The sequence below is a fragment of the Amia ocellicauda genome, chromosome 20 (genome assembly GCF_036373705.1).
Source record: "Amia ocellicauda isolate fAmiCal2 chromosome 20, fAmiCal2.hap1, whole genome shotgun sequence".
Taxonomy (NCBI): domain Eukaryota; kingdom Metazoa; phylum Chordata; class Actinopteri; order Amiiformes; family Amiidae; genus Amia; species Amia ocellicauda.
In genome coordinates, this window is record NC_089869.1 from 17,092,833 (window position 1) to 17,111,622 (window position 18,790).

Genomic DNA, 18,790 nt, shown 5'->3' on the forward strand with positions numbered 1-18,790 from the left:
TATTTATTGGTCATCTTGTAATTTTTATTAGAATAACAATCATATTCACAAATTCTATACAATGAAGTAATAGTTTAAGAGATTAGATTTCATAATGTTTCACTTCTTCTGGCTCTTTGCTGGGATCCCCTCCTCGCTCCAGATACAGGTTATTATAAGGATACTGTTTAGGAGCCTGAAAAAGAAGAAACAATATATATACACATTTATTTTTGGTTATGCACAAATTGATTTATTTTCAAATGTGTTTATTGATATCAGGGAAATTACAACAAGAATGACATCTTAAAATAAATCATAAATAACATTGCATAAATTGTATAACAAACACATATAAGAAATTCAAGGAAAGTTGATATAGAGGGAATTCACTGATGACACTTGATAACTTACATTACACTTCTATTCTATTATAAACAACAGCTATTTAGCACATTTCTTAAATACAGATTAATTACTTATTGATTTCTGCTCATTGCAAGAATTGGGGTAAAACAATAAACAATCTCTTTCCTATATATTGTTTATTTTTTCCCCCAATTTGAAACTTACCACAGGTTGGTAAGCAGGAAACTTCTCCCCAAGCCAGAACATGAAGAGCATGAAGCCAATGAATCCAAACAGATGCTTGCACATAGTGTGCCACGGGACCGGGCTGGGAGACGTGTCCACTCGGTTCCTGATGAACATGTCAAAATCCCAGTGCATCTGACAACAAAAGCAGACGTGCATCCTTAGCAATCTCATTTAGAAACATATAATTAAAAAAATAAAACAGCACTGCATTTCTATTCTATTCTAACCAAGTTTCACATTAAATATACTTTCTGCAATTCCAGTTCACCAAACAAAAATCTATAACAGTTAAGTGAGCAAATGTTTTGCATGCTTACATGTAAGAGGTCTAATTTCAAAGGAAACTGTGCATTGTAGACTTTAAAGAGAAAATTTTTTAGAGGCAAACCAAGGACCTACAACTTCCCAAAACATTCCAAGAAAATGTGTGTGTGTGTATATCCAAAGCAAATGTGAACACATCCAAGAACTATTCAACCTTTATTAGCTTTATCGAAATGTAAGTTCTTAAAATAATCACCAATAATCCCAAGAAATTGACATTAAAACACAGTTTGGTACTTTTTCATGATTTTTCAAGATTGCAGATATACATACCGGCTCTCCCCAGTTTCTCCTCAAGTCTGGGTGATCCCAAGAATACCAGGGGTCTCTCTCATGCTGCGATCGATCAGGGAGTTTGGGGTAATCACCAAACCTGATACAGAAAGAGATTAAACGTTATTAGATATTAAATATGAGCCTGAAAATCCATGCTTTGCAAAATCAGTTATTGAATTACATTATAAAATTACAATACAAGTCAGTCCAAAATTCTTTGAAGGAATAATGCTATCCAAATAGATTTTTTAAACAGAATCCTTGCGGTAAAGAAACAGTGTTCTTATAGCTTCTGGAGATAAATCCAATAAAATGTATAGATTTATAAAGCACACACAAAGAAATTAAATGATAAAACCATGCAAGAAGCCGTTATTGGAAGATGTCTACAAATCTGAGAATGATAATCCCTGTTTTTCGCAGAAGCATCTCAAATTGAGCAATGGAGCTTTCACACCAGTTTGAAACAGTAATTTAAAGTCAGTTTGATGGTGCTTAATGCAAAACCATGACAAGCCCCCAGAGGAGTGGATGCAGCCCGTACCCCATGCCATCATCAGGGTATGGCTTATAATCCTCCACTCTCATGTTGTACTTCTTGGCGGCTGCAGCCCTCTCTTCGGGGGTCTTGGGGTAAGGTCCAGGCAGTGTATCCTTAGAGATGCCCGAGGCTGATTTAGATAAACAGCAGAAATAATTGAATGCCAAGACAATATACGAAGAACGATTACTTTCTTTCTGTACAGACAGAATACAATGGACATACATTTCTAGCTACACACCGATAATTCACAGATTGAAAAAATATATAATAACAAGTTCACACAGCTCGTTGCTTTCATTTAAATCTAAATGTTACCAAAGAACACAATCTTAGGTAAACCATCTTATTTCCAATGCAATCCCAAGGTTAAAGCTCCCTTTTCACCAAAACACTGCAACGTATTGCGTTTCTGTGCGTCTTGATAACAGTTCGCTCCAGTGCTTATTACAACGTCTGAAATAAGATGAACGCAGACAAACCCACCTGCCCTGGCCCCAGAAAGGAGTCCGGTCAGTCCCGGCCCTTTCCCTTTGGAAAGAAACCGGACCCAACGAGCGCCCAACGCAGCCATATTGACCGACTGTCTGTGCACTCCAGACAACACTAGAGGCGGGCATACGCATGCGCGGAAAAAACAAACTACGGGAAGAAGAAAGGTTCGCGTTTTCAATCAAAAAGTCATAGGATTATTATTATTGTTATTCAGACGTGTAGTTGTTCCATCAGGGCTGCAGGTGGCGCTGTCCTCTGGTTCCCACCTCTCTGGGCACTGCCTGTGTTTACAGTCTCCTCTTCTGGCGTTGCAGTGGGAAGCTATTGCTCCTGCATGGCCAGTTGTAATGTTATTTGTTAAATAAATGTGTCATCGTATCCGTAATAGGACTAGACTTGTTTAATTAAAACAATTCATAGAGACCACCACTGTCTTCGGCGCCGAGAAATGGAGGCAGCGCCTGCGGTGGCTGAGGCAGAGGCAGCGGGGACCGAGGGTGGTACCGATCCCTCCGAGGTCCAGAGTTCGGGTTGGGACGCCTCTCAGCTCCGCAAGTATCCCTTCCAAACCCGGCCCATCCCCCGGATGTCGCACGCCGACCCCCGGGCTGAGCTGCTCATAGACAACGAGGTATTTCCATCTTTGTTTGTGTTCATGATTGATTGTTCAAGACTAAGCGAAATGATACTGTGCAGGCTGGGTTTCCTGGGTCGGTCTGCAGTTGTCGTTTTTTCGGGAGGTTATTTAATAAACCGAAAGTCAGTCACACCTAATTCCCAATTCGTAGTTCACAAATCTGCTTTTTAAACAGGTTCGTATGACAAGTGTGTTGTATGCACGTTATTCTTATGTGGATCCAGTAGGGTTTCATTTTCGTCTTTTTTTGCAGAGCCCATAACTTTTAGCTTGGCTCCAACATCCGCCTTCACTTCGATTTAACTTCAATTATTTAATTACCAACCTACGTGGTAGCCAAATATAATTGTTTCCAGTATGATGAGAGAGGCACAGTGCAACACTAAGGAGAAAACAATCACCTGTCATTTTCCTAACATCTAGTTATCCTTCTCTGAATAGGACTGTGCCTTAACAGTATTAAACACCTGCCAGCATATGTTGTAGAAAGCACTTTGTTTTTTTTATTCCATATATCTTTTGGCTTGTGTGACATTACAAATTGATTTACTGAAGGTCCTGTAGTTGCTTTTATTTTCAAATTAGAGGGAATGATTTGGTTCAAGGAAGGATCATGCAGGACATGCATGTCAGGGGTACAATTGTGCAAGTACGGATGCATTGTTTACATTATGGTCTGGATAAATGCATGTCAATGCACAATATACATAATTGGAATAACACTGTCAGAAAGTAAGCTTCATTTTAGAAGATTACCTATTAGAGCCATCACAATATATGGCATCAAAACATATAAGCTAATAAAAAGACTTTAATAAGAATGCCATTTAGTTGTCTGTGTGCTGAGGAGGTGAAATATTCTGTGAGGGCAGATATCATGTGTATTAAAGTGGCACTGAAGTACACAGAAATGTTACACAATGCAAAAATACAGGCCAATTCAACTGATCTCATTCACAGTTTCTGCTAATGAGAAACACATGTATTCTGCAGCCCTGCACAGCTTTAACTTCATACATTTTAACTTCTGTAACAGCTTGTGTTGTTTCATTAGATTGGCACATTTTGTGTTGAGCTTTCTAATAGTCGTTTTTCATTGGTGTGACCATCTAAAAAACTGAATGTACATATCTGCAATGTAATGGAGAAAACAGTGACAATATTTGCCTTTACAGATTTCCAAACACCTCCAATATCCCCTCAAAACCTTCTTCCACATAGTAGACTTTTAAGACATTATTTTTCATCAGGGGCAATACTAATAGTTACTTTCTCCCTCTCCAGCTGCAACACAATTTGTGTATAATTAACAGAGGAGAGAGAGAGAGAGAGAGAGAGAGAGATCCTTCAATGTGCATGTTATTCCCGAATGGTAGTTTATATTGTATTGTGATATCCCAGGCGCTGCAGCTGTGCATTTCTCTTAGCTTCTGCCTTGCAAATTGAAAAGCAGTATTTGACTAGAGTGATGTGGGCAGAACTGACGTCTGTAGGTAAATATTTGAAAGTGGTCTTGCCAGCTGCTTTTTACAGTATTGTTGTGTGTAGAAAGTCTAATAATGGAGTTAAGAGTTCCACTTACATTTAGGTTCTGTTCCATAGTGATAACACAGCATTAAATAGTTTAATTACATTTGCTTGTTAGCTAATTATGATGGTCCCTTATTTGCCTGCTAATGGGGAGTAATGCTGGTATTATTGCATGACGTATAATTGGAACGCAGTGATGTGAATTAACATATTCCATGGATTCGGGGACATTCGACAAAGTGCGTATATTGTAACCTCATTGATACAAAATCTGCATAACTGTGGGCGATTTGTTACATTTATCACCCTAGATTTCGATTTGAAACCCGTTTTGTACCTGTCGTCACCTGTGCATTAAGAGAGGCGAACAGCGTTAATGCAGTTTGCGGCTGTGTGGCCCGGCTGCAGTTTCCTGTGTGCGGTGTGTGCAGTCGCATGTGCGCAGTGCTGCACTCCGGTTACCCCACGTGTTCACACTGTGCGGACGCGCCTGCAGTCACGTAGCCCTGCTCTCGTCTGCTTCCAAAACCCACCACCACTTCTGCATGGCAGGAGGTTTATTATTCACATCCAATCCTGAAAGCTTCCCCTTTCGTCCCGATGTGTGTCAAAACAGGTGTTTGCGTGTTTTCAAATGCAGCATGAAGTTGTACAGCTGAGTGGCTGTTTTGAACAACACTTTCACAATGAATCTCCTAATTGCATTGACTATTAATTCTTGATATATTATTTTCTTGAAGATCATACAATGAAGATGTACTATTTACAGTTGTATCATTATATCGTAGAACCTATAATATGTAGACAGATTTAAAAAGAAAACACTAATGGTGCACTTAATACTGTGTTGCAGTCTGCAGTAGATGGTGCCCAGAATTGATTGACTCAAACCTCTAACACAGGTTATGTATATGTACTTTTTTTGTTAGTGTTTAAAAATAAGATGATTGATTACTTTTCCATTTAGACACTGCACTGATCCCTCATCTAGAAACTTATTTTATATGTAGTTTTCTCATGAGACATGAATTGCAGTACATTTCCAAGTTGCTAGTATTTTAGGACTTTGAATCCAGAAAAGTGCAGTATTCAGTAATGCATTCTATTGAATACAGTTTATTATTATTAATCATCATGATGAGCATCATAATTCTGATTTAAATGTATTACAGTCCAGATTAAAGATTCTGAATATTATTTATATGTTAGGGTCATTCATTATTAACCCAGTCTTCACTCAACATTTGTATTTGTAATAATATAAACTGGAAAATAAGAAATCTGGAAATCATAATGTTTTTATTAGGGATACACATGAACGTGAAATGATTTTGGTAACGTATAGGCTGTTTTGAGAGCACTATTTTGAGTAATTTGGATAGTTTCCACTACAATTATAGTTAGTTATCAAATAGGCCTAAGGGTTACATTTGTATTGGCCTAGCTTCAAATTGCGTTGTTGGCTAGATTTGGGATTCAGGCTGTTGCTAGGACTTAAATAGGTGTAAATATTACTGTAATACAACGATGAATATGATAATCGTGTTGTGGTTGTTTGGAAATCAGTTAATTGTAGAGTTTTGTTTAGTGACAGTGGTTGAGATTATATTTACCTGATTAAATTTATTCAGATATTTGGGCTGATTTCTTTATTATTTTTCACATAGTATAAAATATCCCTATTTGCTTTTTATTTCTGATTGATTACAGTGGTCTTGTTAAAAGGGAAATAAATATCTATTCACCTAGATTGGCATTTTGATTGGCGTTGTTCAAGGGAAAAGCTGCGCTTCATATCTTTAGATTTTATTTCCTACCTGTAAAAATGTGTCAACATCATAAAGTTGTTATGTTATGCAAATGTTGCCTTACTTTCAGTTAAGTGTTTTCTTTTTCTTAAATGAGACATTATATATACTTATGTGCAGTAAAATGCAATTGGCAGCGTCAGGTTGTTCAGAAAGGTGTTTCATGATTCACGCTGCAATACCTTGGCAGCTGAGCAATCTCCCGTGGTGAGCGTGAGTCATGTTCTCTTTGGTTGGAGGCACTTTCGGTACAGAAACTTTGACATTGTACAATGTTTTTCTAGTCATGCATGATATTTTAATGGAGCTCAGTTGGAACGTCATTGTAATGTATTATGTGGGTCAGTGGACCATTCTGTAGCCAGGTGCACGTTGGTCAATGACCCTCTATTGCATTTACCTACTTTCTTTTGTTTCCCTGCTATTTCAAACTATATTGTTAACATCCTTCCAAGACTGTGATAAACCATTACTCTAAATCCAGTTTCCCTTTAATGTTTTGGACACATTCTTTGTTTCCAGGAACCAGTGGTGCTGACAGACACAAACCTTGTCTACCCAGCTCTCAAATGGGATCTGAACTACCTGCAGGAGAACATAGGGGGAGGAGACTTTTCTGTGTACATCGCCGAGAATCACAAGTTCTTGTACTACGACGAAAAGAAAATGTCCAACGTTGAAAACTTTATTCCCAAGTCAAGACGTGTAGAAATGAAATTTTCAGAATTTGTGGACAAGATGCGGGAAATGGAAGAATCAGGAGGAGATGAGAGGTAATCAATCATTAGGGAACTGCATTGAAATGCTTTTAATGTTAAGCTATAGACCTATTCATTGTTCTCTGTGATTCCACTAACATTGGGCAAAATCATGATACAAAAGTTCTTCTGGAATTTATATAACCTATGAATGCATAATTGGCCCAAATTTTTTAATGTGGCATGTGTTTTTAATTCTTTGAAAAAGTGTTGTAGAAGCATTCTCAGCACGAGAACAGTATCAGACTTCTGCAGGTGTGTGAGTCAGTGAAAAGTGTGGAGACATGAAATATCATTCTTGACATGGAAATAACTAAACATTCTCAAGTAACACATTACCATTTTAACCTACAGATTTACTCTTCTGTCTCACGCACCCACATGCTACAGAATGAGTGCCATATTGATTTCTTAGCATTGCCAATTCTATAATTATTTTTGTCTGTGATAAAAGGAGGACAAATGCCTGATTTTGCAAAATCTTAGAATAAGTATGCAAAATTTATAAGGAATTGTCGCCAAAATAGGCAGCACAAGTAAAGTCTGCTCGTGCAAGGGAAAAATGGTATTTGAAGTAGAAAACGTGTTCTCAAAATGATATGTTTTAATTTCAGAGTTTATCTGCAGCAAACGCTGAATGACACTGTAGGACGGAAAATAGTGGTGGATTTTCTGGGATTTAACTGGAACTGGATAAACAAACAGCAGGCCAAACGAAACTGGGGACAGCTAACATCTAACCTCCTTCTCATAGGCATGGAAGGTACAAACAAAGTGTTGCATTTGATTGGTGAATTTCGCTGTCTGCTATTCAGAAAGTAAATAATTACTTATAAGAAATAATGGATCTATCTGCGTAATCGATTAATAAATGTACCTTGGTTCATTTGAATGGTTTGAATACAAATATTTTTAAGAAGCATTGCATTTTAAGTCGGCTTCCTAGGAGGATGTTTATAGGCGTTATTTTAATTTTCTTTATTTCCTGTTCAGTGTTAATTTGCCATTTAAATTCTTTAAAAATCTAGATGGATGTATGTTTCCATTGTCCTAATGTCAGTTTCCTTCCCTTTTATTTGTAGGAAATGTTACTCCAGCACATTATGATGAACAACAGAACTTTTTTGCACAAATTAAAGGCTATAAGCGCTGTATACTGTTTCCTCCTGACCAGTTTGACCAGCTTTACCCATTTCCAGTCCATCACCCCTGTGATCGGCAGAGTCAGGTGAGATCTTGGTGCAGTTGATGTAACTCTTCAGGTGAAGTCAATATATGGAGTATAGTCAGAACTTTATATTATAATGCAAATGTAAGTGCTTCTGAAAGTCTGTATGCGTTCACCTTCGGACCCTGGTGCTTGTCATGGTTTGAAGAGTCCCAACATCCGTGACTAAAGTATTGTTACTTTGGAATTTACCTGGTGGAAATAATCTAAAGTATCAATGTAGAATTTGTATGGGTTGGACAGGGTGGGGGAAGTAATCTTGTAACTGTCATTTTTGTCATTTTAGGTTGATTTTGAAAACCCTGACTATAACAAGTTTCCCAATTTCAAAAATGTAATTGGTTATGAAACTGTTGTGGGCCCAGGAGATGTACTGTACATCCCAATGTATTGGTGAGAAGCCTTTATTACATCTGCTTTTCATAGTTATTTATTTTTTTTATTACATGGAGCATTTTTTATTCATAACACCTTGTAATTGTTTCTCTTCCTATCCTATCTCTATGTGTAATTGCTTTGAATGTATATGCTTTTGGTTGGTAAATGGGTAACTCACAATCTCAATCTTTTTAAAGTTTCTACCCATAGCTCAGCCATTTGTTATCAAATGAAAGCTTTGTAGTTAAAGAGCCCAGGTAAAGGGCCAAAGCCAGAGAATTGCATTGGTCAGTGTCAGCCACTTTGATGACCAATTCAGTTTTTTTTTTTTTTTTTTTGCTTTTGCATGACTTTAGCTAAATCAAAAGTTGTTTACCCTGTAAGGACCTTTATTAATAAATGACCTGACAGAGTTAATTTATGGTATCTAAAATGTCACTGTGACATTTTAAAGTAAGACGCAAGTGATATTTGTATCTAAATTGAATGTCACGTGCTATTCCAACACATTTCCACCCCCACACTTGGCTGTAAATGTGTCTTATTTACAAATGATATTCTAAAAGATCCCTTCACAAAGCCTTATTTTTAATGTAAGAAGCTCATAATGGTTCTCTTGGCGCTTTATCTACAAAGTCTATGCAGCAGCTCAGTGTATTTTGCCCAGGGCAGCGCAACCATGACAGCAGCATGAAACCTAATTGACTCCGACACAATATATAGACTTAAGATATAGTAACACTTGCTGGGCTGGCCGTCTGCCAAAGGAGAAACAATCCCTGCAGTGCCAACTGTCAGAATCTCCCAGCCTCCAACACTTACGACGGGGCTGTCAGATTGATCCAGCTGTGACAGCCCCCTCTTCCAGACCATTGGCTCTTGACTTCTCGAGCAAACAGAAGAGAAAATGTTGCCAACCAGCTGCTTAATATTTAGTAGTTCCTAGTGAGATGTTGTGTTTCGTCCTGTTCCCCGTGGCTGCTCGTGTGTTGATTTAGGTTCTGTTTCTTTCCCTGTTGACCTCGGAGGGGCTGTCCTCACAATGGGAGCTCTTGTACATTATGATCAGTACATGAATTGTGGAAATCAAGAGATTCTTCAGCCTTCTAATACAAATTTAAATAAGTAGCTGTTACAAGCTAATTATTTTCTGTGTGCCTACAGTGCCATCTGGAATATTTTGTAATGTTTTCTCCTCTGATTTCTAAGTATACCAGTAAGACGAGTCAGATTGTGTTGGGAAATACCCAGTAGGGAAGTTATGCAGAGCATCAAATAACAATGGTGGCTGAAAATGTTGATTTGCACATAGATATAAGATAAGATCATTCTTTCACAATGAAACGCATGTATTTAAATTGTTCTAGGTGGCATCACATTGAGTCCTTATTACATGGAGGAATTACTATCACAGTAAACTTCTGGTACAAGGTATGTACTGTGCAATTCTTAACCTGACATTAGTAACTTGTTTTAGATTCTGCCCAGGACAATTCTCAATTATATGTAGTAGTTTAAAGTTGTTAATCCAAATTTGTCCATTTGAGATCTGGTAGGTTTTATTTTATATGGTGGTACAAATTGGATTACTGAAATAATAAATAAATGGACAAAAAAAAAAAAACTGAAGCCTGCAGGTACGAAATGTAAACTTTAATACTAGATGGCCCAGTGCAGATGTGATATGCAAAACAAATGGCTCAGTTATAAAATAATAACTTCATAAGTACCTGCATTTGTTATAATAATATAATAATAATAATAATAATAATAATAATAATATATATTATAATTGAAAACTGTGTTTGTTTTTGCAGGGAGCACCCACTCCAAAAAGGATAGAGTACCCACTGAAAGCTCATCAGAAAGTGGCTATCATGAGGAATATAGAGAAGATGCTGGGAGAGGCTCTAGGAGATCCACAAGAAGTAAGGAAAATACATGTAGTAATTGTATTAGAAGGGTTTCCCAACAATATTTAATGCCATTCAGATATTTTTGTTGCACTACAGTTACTTAATGTCTTGCTACTATATGTTAAACTACATTCACACTTGTAAGGAGGTATTAGTGACACAGAGAGAGCCAGCACACACATCATATACAGGAGTGCATCGATTCTGAGTTATTTAAAATCTTATTGGCGTTTTATGCATGTAAACTTCTTAGTAATTGTATTATCTATGTAAGATGTTGTACACTTTGCAGACGTTAATTCATCACTCTGTGGAAAAGTTCACATAATTACATCAGACACTGTTGAGGTGTCTGTGTTTGCAGGTAAGAATATAAAACAAATCTGTAAGGGATTTTCTTTTCTTTTTCCACAGGTTGGGCCTTTGTTAAACATGATGATCAAAGGGCGTTATGATCAGACTTTCAGTTAATGGCATCTGGATGGGGACATTTCTTATGATTTTATGCTGGAGACATTGGAGATGACTGTGTGTGTGCGCGTGTGTGTGTGTGTGAGAGAGAGATGTGGTGCTAGTACTGCATGGCAGCACTCAAACACCTTGGAAACTTCTCTCTACCTTCCAGTTTGCTTTGATCATCTACCAGTTAATGTCAGTGTGGATCCTCCTGTGTGCTTCTGTGCCTATAAAAAGACACTTTGGTAACATTAATACGTGCCATTAGGGAGCTTCATTGCTGAACATTATACACACAGCATGGGTTTGTACCTGCGGTGATTGGTCATTCAGGAAACCAGCTAAAGACAGGTAATAAGGAAAGGAAGACCTACATTATATCTGTTGATGCTTAATGGTACCCAATTCGTAATTGCTCAAGTGAACCGAGTCTTGAAATGTGAACTATTCCAAGAATTAAAAGGTTGTCTTTAAGGAAATGTAATGCATGTCATAGTTACCCAGTTGTGGATTTGATGTGACAGAAAATAAGCTCTAATCTTATTCCTATTCCAGCCCAGCCATGACTATCAAAACAAAAAAGAATTGTATATTCTGTCCTCAGTGTTGAATCATATCCCACGTGTGATATTCCTTACTCTAGATCATCTTCAAGGTTACATCCCTCTTTCAGTGTTAAAGAAAATGTAACAGTCCAGCAATTGGCAAAAACAAAAAGTCCTATTTTGCACCTGATATTCCCTCACAAAATAGCCTGAAAAGTTTAAGGTAATACAGTGCCTCTGTGGCCTGCACTGCTGATTTATAAGTGAAGAAATGACGGGAAAAGCAGTAGTAGCAAAGTATTGGCCTTTAATAGACAGTAGCACAGTATTGTAACAGCTTAGACTTCTGAGAATACCGAAATCTTACTCTCCAAATAAATACAGGTATGAAAGGTCGGCTTAAACGTCACATTAGACTGGTGCTCTAAAATGCTCAGAACTTTTGAAGAATATACATTTACATAAATATATTTGTTTTCTTTTTTTTATGTTTATTGCCCTATAAAAGAGGTTTTAAGGAAGTGAACTAAACTAAAACGTCACATGCCATATAGGTGTATGAACAGCATTGTGCCAGGGTGTAACTGAAGGAATTTTGTGCTGTTTTTAAATTCTTCGGGGTTGATCAATTCAAGTAAAATTATTGCTGATTAATTGTAGGTTATAAATATTTTGTCAATTTTTGTGTTTTTGTAATTTTTATATACTTTAATGTGGTAAACTTCTATTTACTGTATGTGGTTTGGCCTTTTGTAATTAAAATCTTGGTTAATTATACTGTATATGGTACACAAACACTTGACCTTAATTTACACATGGTAAATTTAACATTTTATGGGTTTTTTTAGCTAAGGAATGGGTATCAGACTCCAGTCCTGGGGGGCCGCAGTGTCTGGTGGTTTTTGTTCCAACAGAAGATCCCAATTAATTAATGTCATTATTCACTTAGGTAGGCTTATCAAAAACTTTCATATTTAATTTTTATTGCCAATGGCTCAAAACATTGAACCCACCGAACATTTCAGAGTCTGGAGAGAAATGTTAGTCATCCAGTTAATTGTTTAATTAGACCAATTAAGGAGCCAAGAGCTGGGCTGGAACGAAACCCAGCAGACACGGCGGCCCCCCAGGACTGCAGTCTGACACCCCTGATCTAAGGGAAATTATTTCAGAGTCCAGCTGTGACTTAAATGGTAAGTGGAATTTATATTCAAAGAAGGAAAAAAAAACATACCTGTCATCTTCATGTAATTTAAATTTTCATGTAAAGTATTTTTTCTACCACTCATTTTAAGTGTTGTGTTATCCAGAATCTTCCAGAGTCTTCATAGGAACAGTGGGAAAAGGATCTGCAAAGCTATTCTCTCTCTTTCTGGGTAATTGTGTCCAGTTGCATCCAATTCATTTAGTTGGAACTCCAATTGCAGCTTTTAATTTTGTTTAATGTTAATCAATCAACAGGAGTACCTACAAACTAACAAATAATTACAAACTAACTGACATTGTACTATGTAGTGCTTTTTCAGATGTATGCTATGCTCCCTAAAACTAAAATATAAAGCAGACTACCCATGTAGATTTCAGAAATACAATAACTACAAAACATTAAGCAAAAAAAAGTTCTGCCTTAATAGAAACTGCATGGATATGCGTTTCAGTGTTGAAGAAGGCTTAAAAAAAACTTTACCAAAGCAATATCGGTACTGAATCTTGGAGAGGTGTGGAAGTACAGTGCGGAAAATTATAAACTTCTGCTTTTTGGGTGGTTGTCATTTCAATATGCGTTATGCAATTTTCATTTATAGTCCAAGAACTGTAATGTTTGTATTGTTGGTTTTCTGTATCAATATTTAAAGAATTAAAGCCTTGAAAAACAGCATATGGTTGTTGGATGAGATCCTAAGCTCATTTGAATTGTTATGCAGTGACCAATACCAAAATATATAGTTACTAACTAGTACAAACTAGCCTTCTTTTCTAATTAAAGCTGTCCAAGTTTGAGGTAGTTGTCTGTTCTATCTAAAGCTATAGACGATTCCCCCACAAAGTGCAAAACAAGGAAAAGGAATCCTTCCATTAACTATAATTTAACCTCCATATCTTCAAATATGCAGCAATAGAATATGAAATTGAGGTCAACAATCAATCCTGCATTTGAGAGATTTTCAGCATTTTAAGCATGAACTTAATTTGATTTTACTAGACTAGATTTTATTGCCTTATGCTCTTAAATTCTTTGAACACAACAATTCAGCCATTCAAGCCAAATGTTTAGCAGTTTACTGTGCCAAAGTTTGTGTATTTTCCCTTTGGGGCACTGGCATACTGATCTTTCATAGACCTGAACATGGCTGTCTGCTAAGAAATCAAAAATAATAATATAATAAGAGACAATACCCTTTGTTGAAATGCTGTAAAGATAGCATTGTCTCTATTTTTATTGTGTGTGTTTTTATATAAATCGTAGGAGGGAGGCTTTATTTATTGACACTGTTTTTGTTCATTACATTTTTGGTATTGCAAATGGTCTTGAATTAGTTACTGACAATTGTATGAACAGAATATATATACATTAATGCTGCATGTAAAAAAAAAACCACAAAGTTATTAAAGTGGTCAATGCACTGCCTGTAGGAGTTCTTTTGGCCCTCTTAATAGCTTGTGTATTCATAAATCCTATGTTTCTTTTTGAATGAGGTGTGTTTCTTCATTCTTGATATTTATAAATAGGGATTGGTTTTAATATTTCGTTTTTATTGGAGTCACATTTCCATGTCAAGATTAGATAGCGTTTTACCACTATCCTGGAATGGAACTTTTTGAGTAAATCTAGTTTACATTATATTCCTAGTACAGGGACAATAATGAGAACAAACTCCTCTCTGTGCTTGTTATTGTTTATCGCACATTTTTATTTATCATCGCAAACAGTTTTATTGCTTCAGAAGATCAAGATCTTTTGAGTCTCACTGTATTTGCTGCTCATGACAATTCTTGGTGCTATAGCTTTTGATTTATTTTATTATTAAAAAAATATATATTTCCGTGTTGAATTGAACTTATTGTCGGTTTCTATGGATGTCTGGGGGAAACAAAATTGTTAAACTGTTTGTACATAAATCATTTTTTCAGAATTTATGCTTTTGGAAAAAACAAGGTATCATTTTTCTGTTTCCCAACCCTTCCGTAGCCTCTGCTCTGCAAGATTCGACCCAGAAACTGCTAGTTCAAAAATCTTTGACATTTCTTTAGACACTAACTCCACAGAATCTTATCCATTTTACAGTCAATCCAGATTTTGTAGTATAAAGGAAAGTGCAGCAGATTATTGTTTCAGATTATGCATTTAATTATATTTGTGCTGAACAGTTACAACACATTTTCATTAAGGTCCCAGGGGATCTCAAAAACACAATAATTTATTGAATAACTGAAAAGCCAGCCAACACTTAAGAGACTGGTAAGATGTAATGCTCTGTGTGAATGCACTAAATCACAGAGCATTCTCTCTCACCACTTCAGATACACCTCAGGTGCAAGTTAGCATTTACTAAGTGATCTTCATTCTTTCTCCATGTGTAAAAGGCTGACATTCCTGTTTGATCCTTGGAAGACATGGACATGATATCTGGAGTTAATTCAGGGTTTCAATAGATGTGCAATATCTCTCTCCAGTTCCTTAAAAGAAGTGTGTACCTCATACCTAGAAAATAAGAATTTTCATTTTAGTAGACATCCAAGAAGTTGCAAGTATCTATGTAAAAGTGGCTGCTGTGACACCATTGACAAGGTCTACATTCAGGCGATTGCACGTCATCCCTTTAAAATTTAAAAACCGACAGATGTTTCTTGATGGAAGCGATGACTCGCAAAAAGCACTAAATTGGATTGATTTGAACTGGCTATACTTCAGTATGTTGCGTCTTCTGTGCCTTGTTAATTGAATCAGGTGACTGCATTTGTCTTGATAGAAAAAAAAAAGCATTGATTGCATGAAAAATAATTGAAACTTTATTTTAAGCAAGCTGGTGAATGCATGTAAACTCATATTTGGCAAGTACAATGTAGTCTTAAGAAACTATTTTTTAAGATTTATAAAAAAAAAAAAATGGATGTCACAAGATCCGCCTATTACTGGAACCAGCTAATTAATTTGAGCAACATGTTTCTCAAATATTAACAAACCATTGACAAGTCTTACCTCCTTTTAAGTGATAGCTGTAGGTTTACTTTTTTAAAGGAATGAGTCAATGATCCACTGAATTCATGCCTTATCTATCACAGCACACCACTAGAGTGTCCACAAAGACTTATGAATAAAACATCAGCTGCTCACACTTATGCAAAATGCAGAACTATGTTTAGCTACATTCAATCAAAGCATGTCCTGTCATTATTTTAAGGTATATATTTATTTATTTTTATATACCCAACAATCCTGCTCTAGTTCCAGCTAGCTCACCTCTTATATGGAACTCCATCAGCTTGGATCAAAAACTTTTCAAAGTTCCATCGTATGTCACTCACTTTAATAGGAGACCAGTAGAATTTCTTGGGATCTCCAATTAGAGGACTGACATAAGGGCACAAATCCTGCAGTGTGGATAATACAATAAGTTATTTTATATACTGCACTTTTGTAATGCTTTAAAATGTCTTGTCTGTAACCTGTAAGTTGCCCTTGGCATCTACTAATAAATAATAATTACGATAATAAAAAAAAGTAAAAAGATTTTCATAAGAAATAATAAAGTGCAATTGGGATGCACTTTCCTTGGTTGGAAATAATATTTTCAAGTGCATAGTTTTTACTGTAATGAAATCTGTGTACTATACATGGAAGTGAGTAAAGCATGAAAGCTATTTTTTTTTTTTTTTTTATACATACAACATTGGAATGTTACATTTCCTGTCTGTGGTCTTTAATATAATGAGGCATGTTTGAATGGCTTACCTTTACAAATGTGAAGAGAGCATCTTCATATTGTCCATTCACTTCCACTTTTCCAAACACCTCAAACTTGGGGATAAATCCACCACCTGGCCTAACATACTTCAGGACATTTAATGTTTCATGATTTTCCTCTAAAAGAAGAAAAAGGAGGTCAGTATATGGTATACATTTGTTGTGGAACTGGAGGGGTAGATGGCAGTTTTACCCTTTCATTTAAGTTATGAACTGATTGATCTTTTAATCAAAGTATGACATGCTATTAACTATTGTACAATTATTGAATAATTAACTTATGGAGGTAATATGTATGTAAGTTGGGCAGAATATGTAACAGATGAGTTAGAATAATGTTTTACACATGTGAACAACACAGTTATACAAAACTGAACACAAAGATTCGGTGCATCATATTAACCACCAATTACGTATATGTCAATTAAAAACTTCTAATGGGGCATTTACATTTTTTTTAATGCAGAATAACATTCAACATTTAGTACACCATCCTGCAAGTAATACAAATTAAATAGGGAAGGGGAAAATGGAAGGCACTGCCTTTTGAACACTCCTACGTGTTTGAGGATGCCTTGACACAGCTCTTACCAGGATCCTGGAGACCAAACTGGTTACACGGGAATCCAAGGACCATGAAGTTGGTACCGACAAACATTTCCATGAGTGCATTCAATTGGAGGTACTGTATTAGGTGCAAGAAAACAACAAACAACAACCTGATTCAGAATACATGTACAGAATTACTCCTGAATAAAAGAATTTCAACAGCAATTGAAAAGACATGTCTGGCCACAAATATAAATAGAATTGTTTAATTGTAGTATTGTACTAGGACTGTTGTGATGTCCTGTTGTTTGGCATAAAACTGCCAGAACTTGTGATCTTTCTAATGAACCATAGATACCATTTCAAATCCCAGTAAGTTTATGCACAAAGAAACCAATACCTCTTCTACAGTGGACCCTCAGAAAGTTGCCACGTTGACAATGAGCAGCACCTTGCCCTTGTATTTCCTCAGTGATACAGGCTGACCCTGCAGGGTCTCCACTGTGAAATCATAGACACAGTTCCCTGCAGTTGTGGAGCAAGGAGATTGTGTCTGAGCTCCTGGTAGAAAAGCCATCATGTGCAGCACAAATGTCCATATGGCCTATGGAGCCTATCTCTTCATTTTTAGGTTTGTATCAGTTTGGTCAGCAATTGTTCAGCATGGTTGCTTCTATTGTTCTTTCACACTGAGGTGAACTGGACAGTTATTTGTTCAAGCATTTGCATAGGTGTGCAAATCTCATGTGTCATGTGTTTTCACTATTTTTTTTTAATGGGCAGGTGCCGTGACTACTTTTCAGATTCCAATTTCAATCAGTAAACACATTAATTCAAATATACATCAACTACAACATTCTCCAAATTCAATATATTGGGTTGTTATTCTAACTGAAGCCTGGTTAGTTTAGTTAATTCAAGCATGTTGTTTCCATAAAATACTTTTCAAAATGTGCAGTACTGTGCAAATGGGCAGGTGTGAAACAATGCTGTAAACTAAGAATGCTTTCAAAAATAGACATGTTAATAGATTATATTTATCAATTAACCAAATGCAAAGTGAGTGAACAGAAGAAAAATCTAAATCAAATCCATATTTGGTGTGACCACCCTTTGCCTTCAAAACAGCATCAATTCTTCTAGGTACACTTGCACACAGTCAGGGATTTTGTAGGCATATAGTCAGGTGTCTGATTAAACAATTATACCAAACAGGTGCTAATGATCATCAATTCAATATGTAGGTTGAAACACAATCATTAACTGACACAGAAGCAGCTGTGTAGGAATAAAACTGGGTGAGGAACAGCCAAACTCAGCTAACAAGGTGACAGTTTACTGTCAAAAGTCATACACCATGGCAAGACTGAGCACAGCAACAAGACACAAGGTAGTTATACTGCATCAGCAAGGTCTCTCCCAGGCAGACATTTCAAGGCAGACAGGGGTTTCCAGATGTGCTGTCCAAGCTCTTTTGAAGAAGTGCAAAGAAACGGGCAACATTGAGGACCGTAGATGCAGTGGTCGGACAAGGAAATATACTGTAGCAGATGAGAGACCCGTCATGCTGACTTCCCTTCGCAATCGGAAGATCTCCAGCAGTGCCATCAGCTCAGAATTGGCAGAAAACAGTGGGACCCTGGTACACCCATCTACTGTCCGGAGAAGTCTGGTCAGAAGTGGCCTTTGTGGAAGACAAAAAAAAAACACCTATGACGTGGAAACCAGGCCAAACGACTCAACAATGCATGAAAACATAGGAACTGAGGTGCAGAAAAATGGCAGCAGGTGCTCTGGACTGATGAGT

The 18,790-nt window shown here is 36.7% G+C and overlaps 3 protein-coding genes across 3 annotated transcripts; 1 reads left to right on the forward strand and 2 right to left on the reverse strand.

The window, feature by feature from the left end:
* Positions 1 to 2: 2 nt before the first annotated feature.
* ndufb8 (NADH:ubiquinone oxidoreductase subunit B8) lies at positions 3 to 2,340 on the reverse strand. The gene is made up of 5 exons (XM_066693842.1): positions 2,204 to 2,340; positions 1,721 to 1,847; positions 1,174 to 1,273; positions 553 to 708; positions 3 to 175 (listed from the first exon to the last, which is right to left on the reverse strand). The coding sequence occupies exons 1-5, from the start codon at positions 2,289 to 2,291 to the stop codon at positions 83 to 85; spliced, it is 564 nt and encodes a 187-aa protein (XP_066549939.1). The 5' UTR covers positions 2,292 to 2,340; the 3' UTR covers positions 3 to 82.
* An 89-nt stretch (positions 2,341 to 2,429) lies between these two features.
* Positions 2,430 to 13,347, forward strand: hif1an (hypoxia inducible factor 1 subunit alpha inhibitor). The gene is made up of 8 exons (XM_066693837.1): positions 2,430 to 2,843; positions 6,710 to 6,960; positions 7,560 to 7,708; positions 8,028 to 8,173; positions 8,460 to 8,566; positions 9,919 to 9,982; positions 10,369 to 10,479; positions 10,882 to 13,347. The coding sequence occupies exons 1-8, from the start codon at positions 2,661 to 2,663 to the stop codon at positions 10,936 to 10,938; spliced, it is 1,068 nt and encodes a 355-aa protein (XP_066549934.1). The 5' UTR covers positions 2,430 to 2,660; the 3' UTR covers positions 10,939 to 13,347.
* A 1,427-nt stretch (positions 13,348 to 14,774) lies between these two features.
* Positions 14,775 to 17,612, reverse strand: gpx9 (glutathione peroxidase 9). Its single transcript, XM_066693841.1, has 5 exons — positions 17,384 to 17,612; positions 17,026 to 17,119; positions 16,423 to 16,553; positions 15,931 to 16,061; positions 14,775 to 15,171 (listed from the first exon to the last, which is right to left on the reverse strand). Exons 1-5 carry the CDS (start codon positions 17,561 to 17,563, stop codon positions 15,108 to 15,110), a joined length of 600 nt encoding a protein of 199 aa, XP_066549938.1. The 5' UTR covers positions 17,564 to 17,612; the 3' UTR covers positions 14,775 to 15,107.
* Between the last annotated feature and the right edge of the window lie 1,178 nt (positions 17,613 to 18,790).

What these genes read in the sequence shown, in the direction of transcription:
- ndufb8 (XM_066693842.1), bottom strand. Translation starts at nt 2,291, where the DNA reads ATGGCTGCGTTGGGCGCTCGTTGGGTCCGGTTTCTTTCCAAAGGGAAA. An exon ending in CCTTTCTGGGGCCAGGGCAG is followed by an intron (nt 1,848 to 2,203) that starts GTGGGTTTGTCT and finishes TATCTAAATCAG; the next exon opens with CCTCGGGCATCTCTAAGGAT. An exon ending in TACCCTGATGATGGCATGGG is followed by an intron (nt 1,274 to 1,720) that starts GTACGGGCTGCA and finishes TTTCTGTATCAG; the next exon opens with GTTTGGTGATTACCCCAAAC.
- hif1an (XM_066693837.1), top strand. Translation starts at nt 2,661, where the DNA reads ATGGAGGCAGCGCCTGCGGTGGCTGAGGCAGAGGCAGCGGGGACCGAG. An exon ending in AGCTGCTCATAGACAACGAG is followed by an intron (nt 2,844 to 6,709) that starts GTATTTCCATCT and finishes CTTTGTTTCCAG; the next exon opens with GAACCAGTGGTGCTGACAGA. An exon ending in GAATCAGGAGGAGATGAGAG is followed by an intron (nt 6,961 to 7,559) that starts GTAATCAATCAT and finishes TTTTAATTTCAG; the next exon opens with AGTTTATCTGCAGCAAACGC.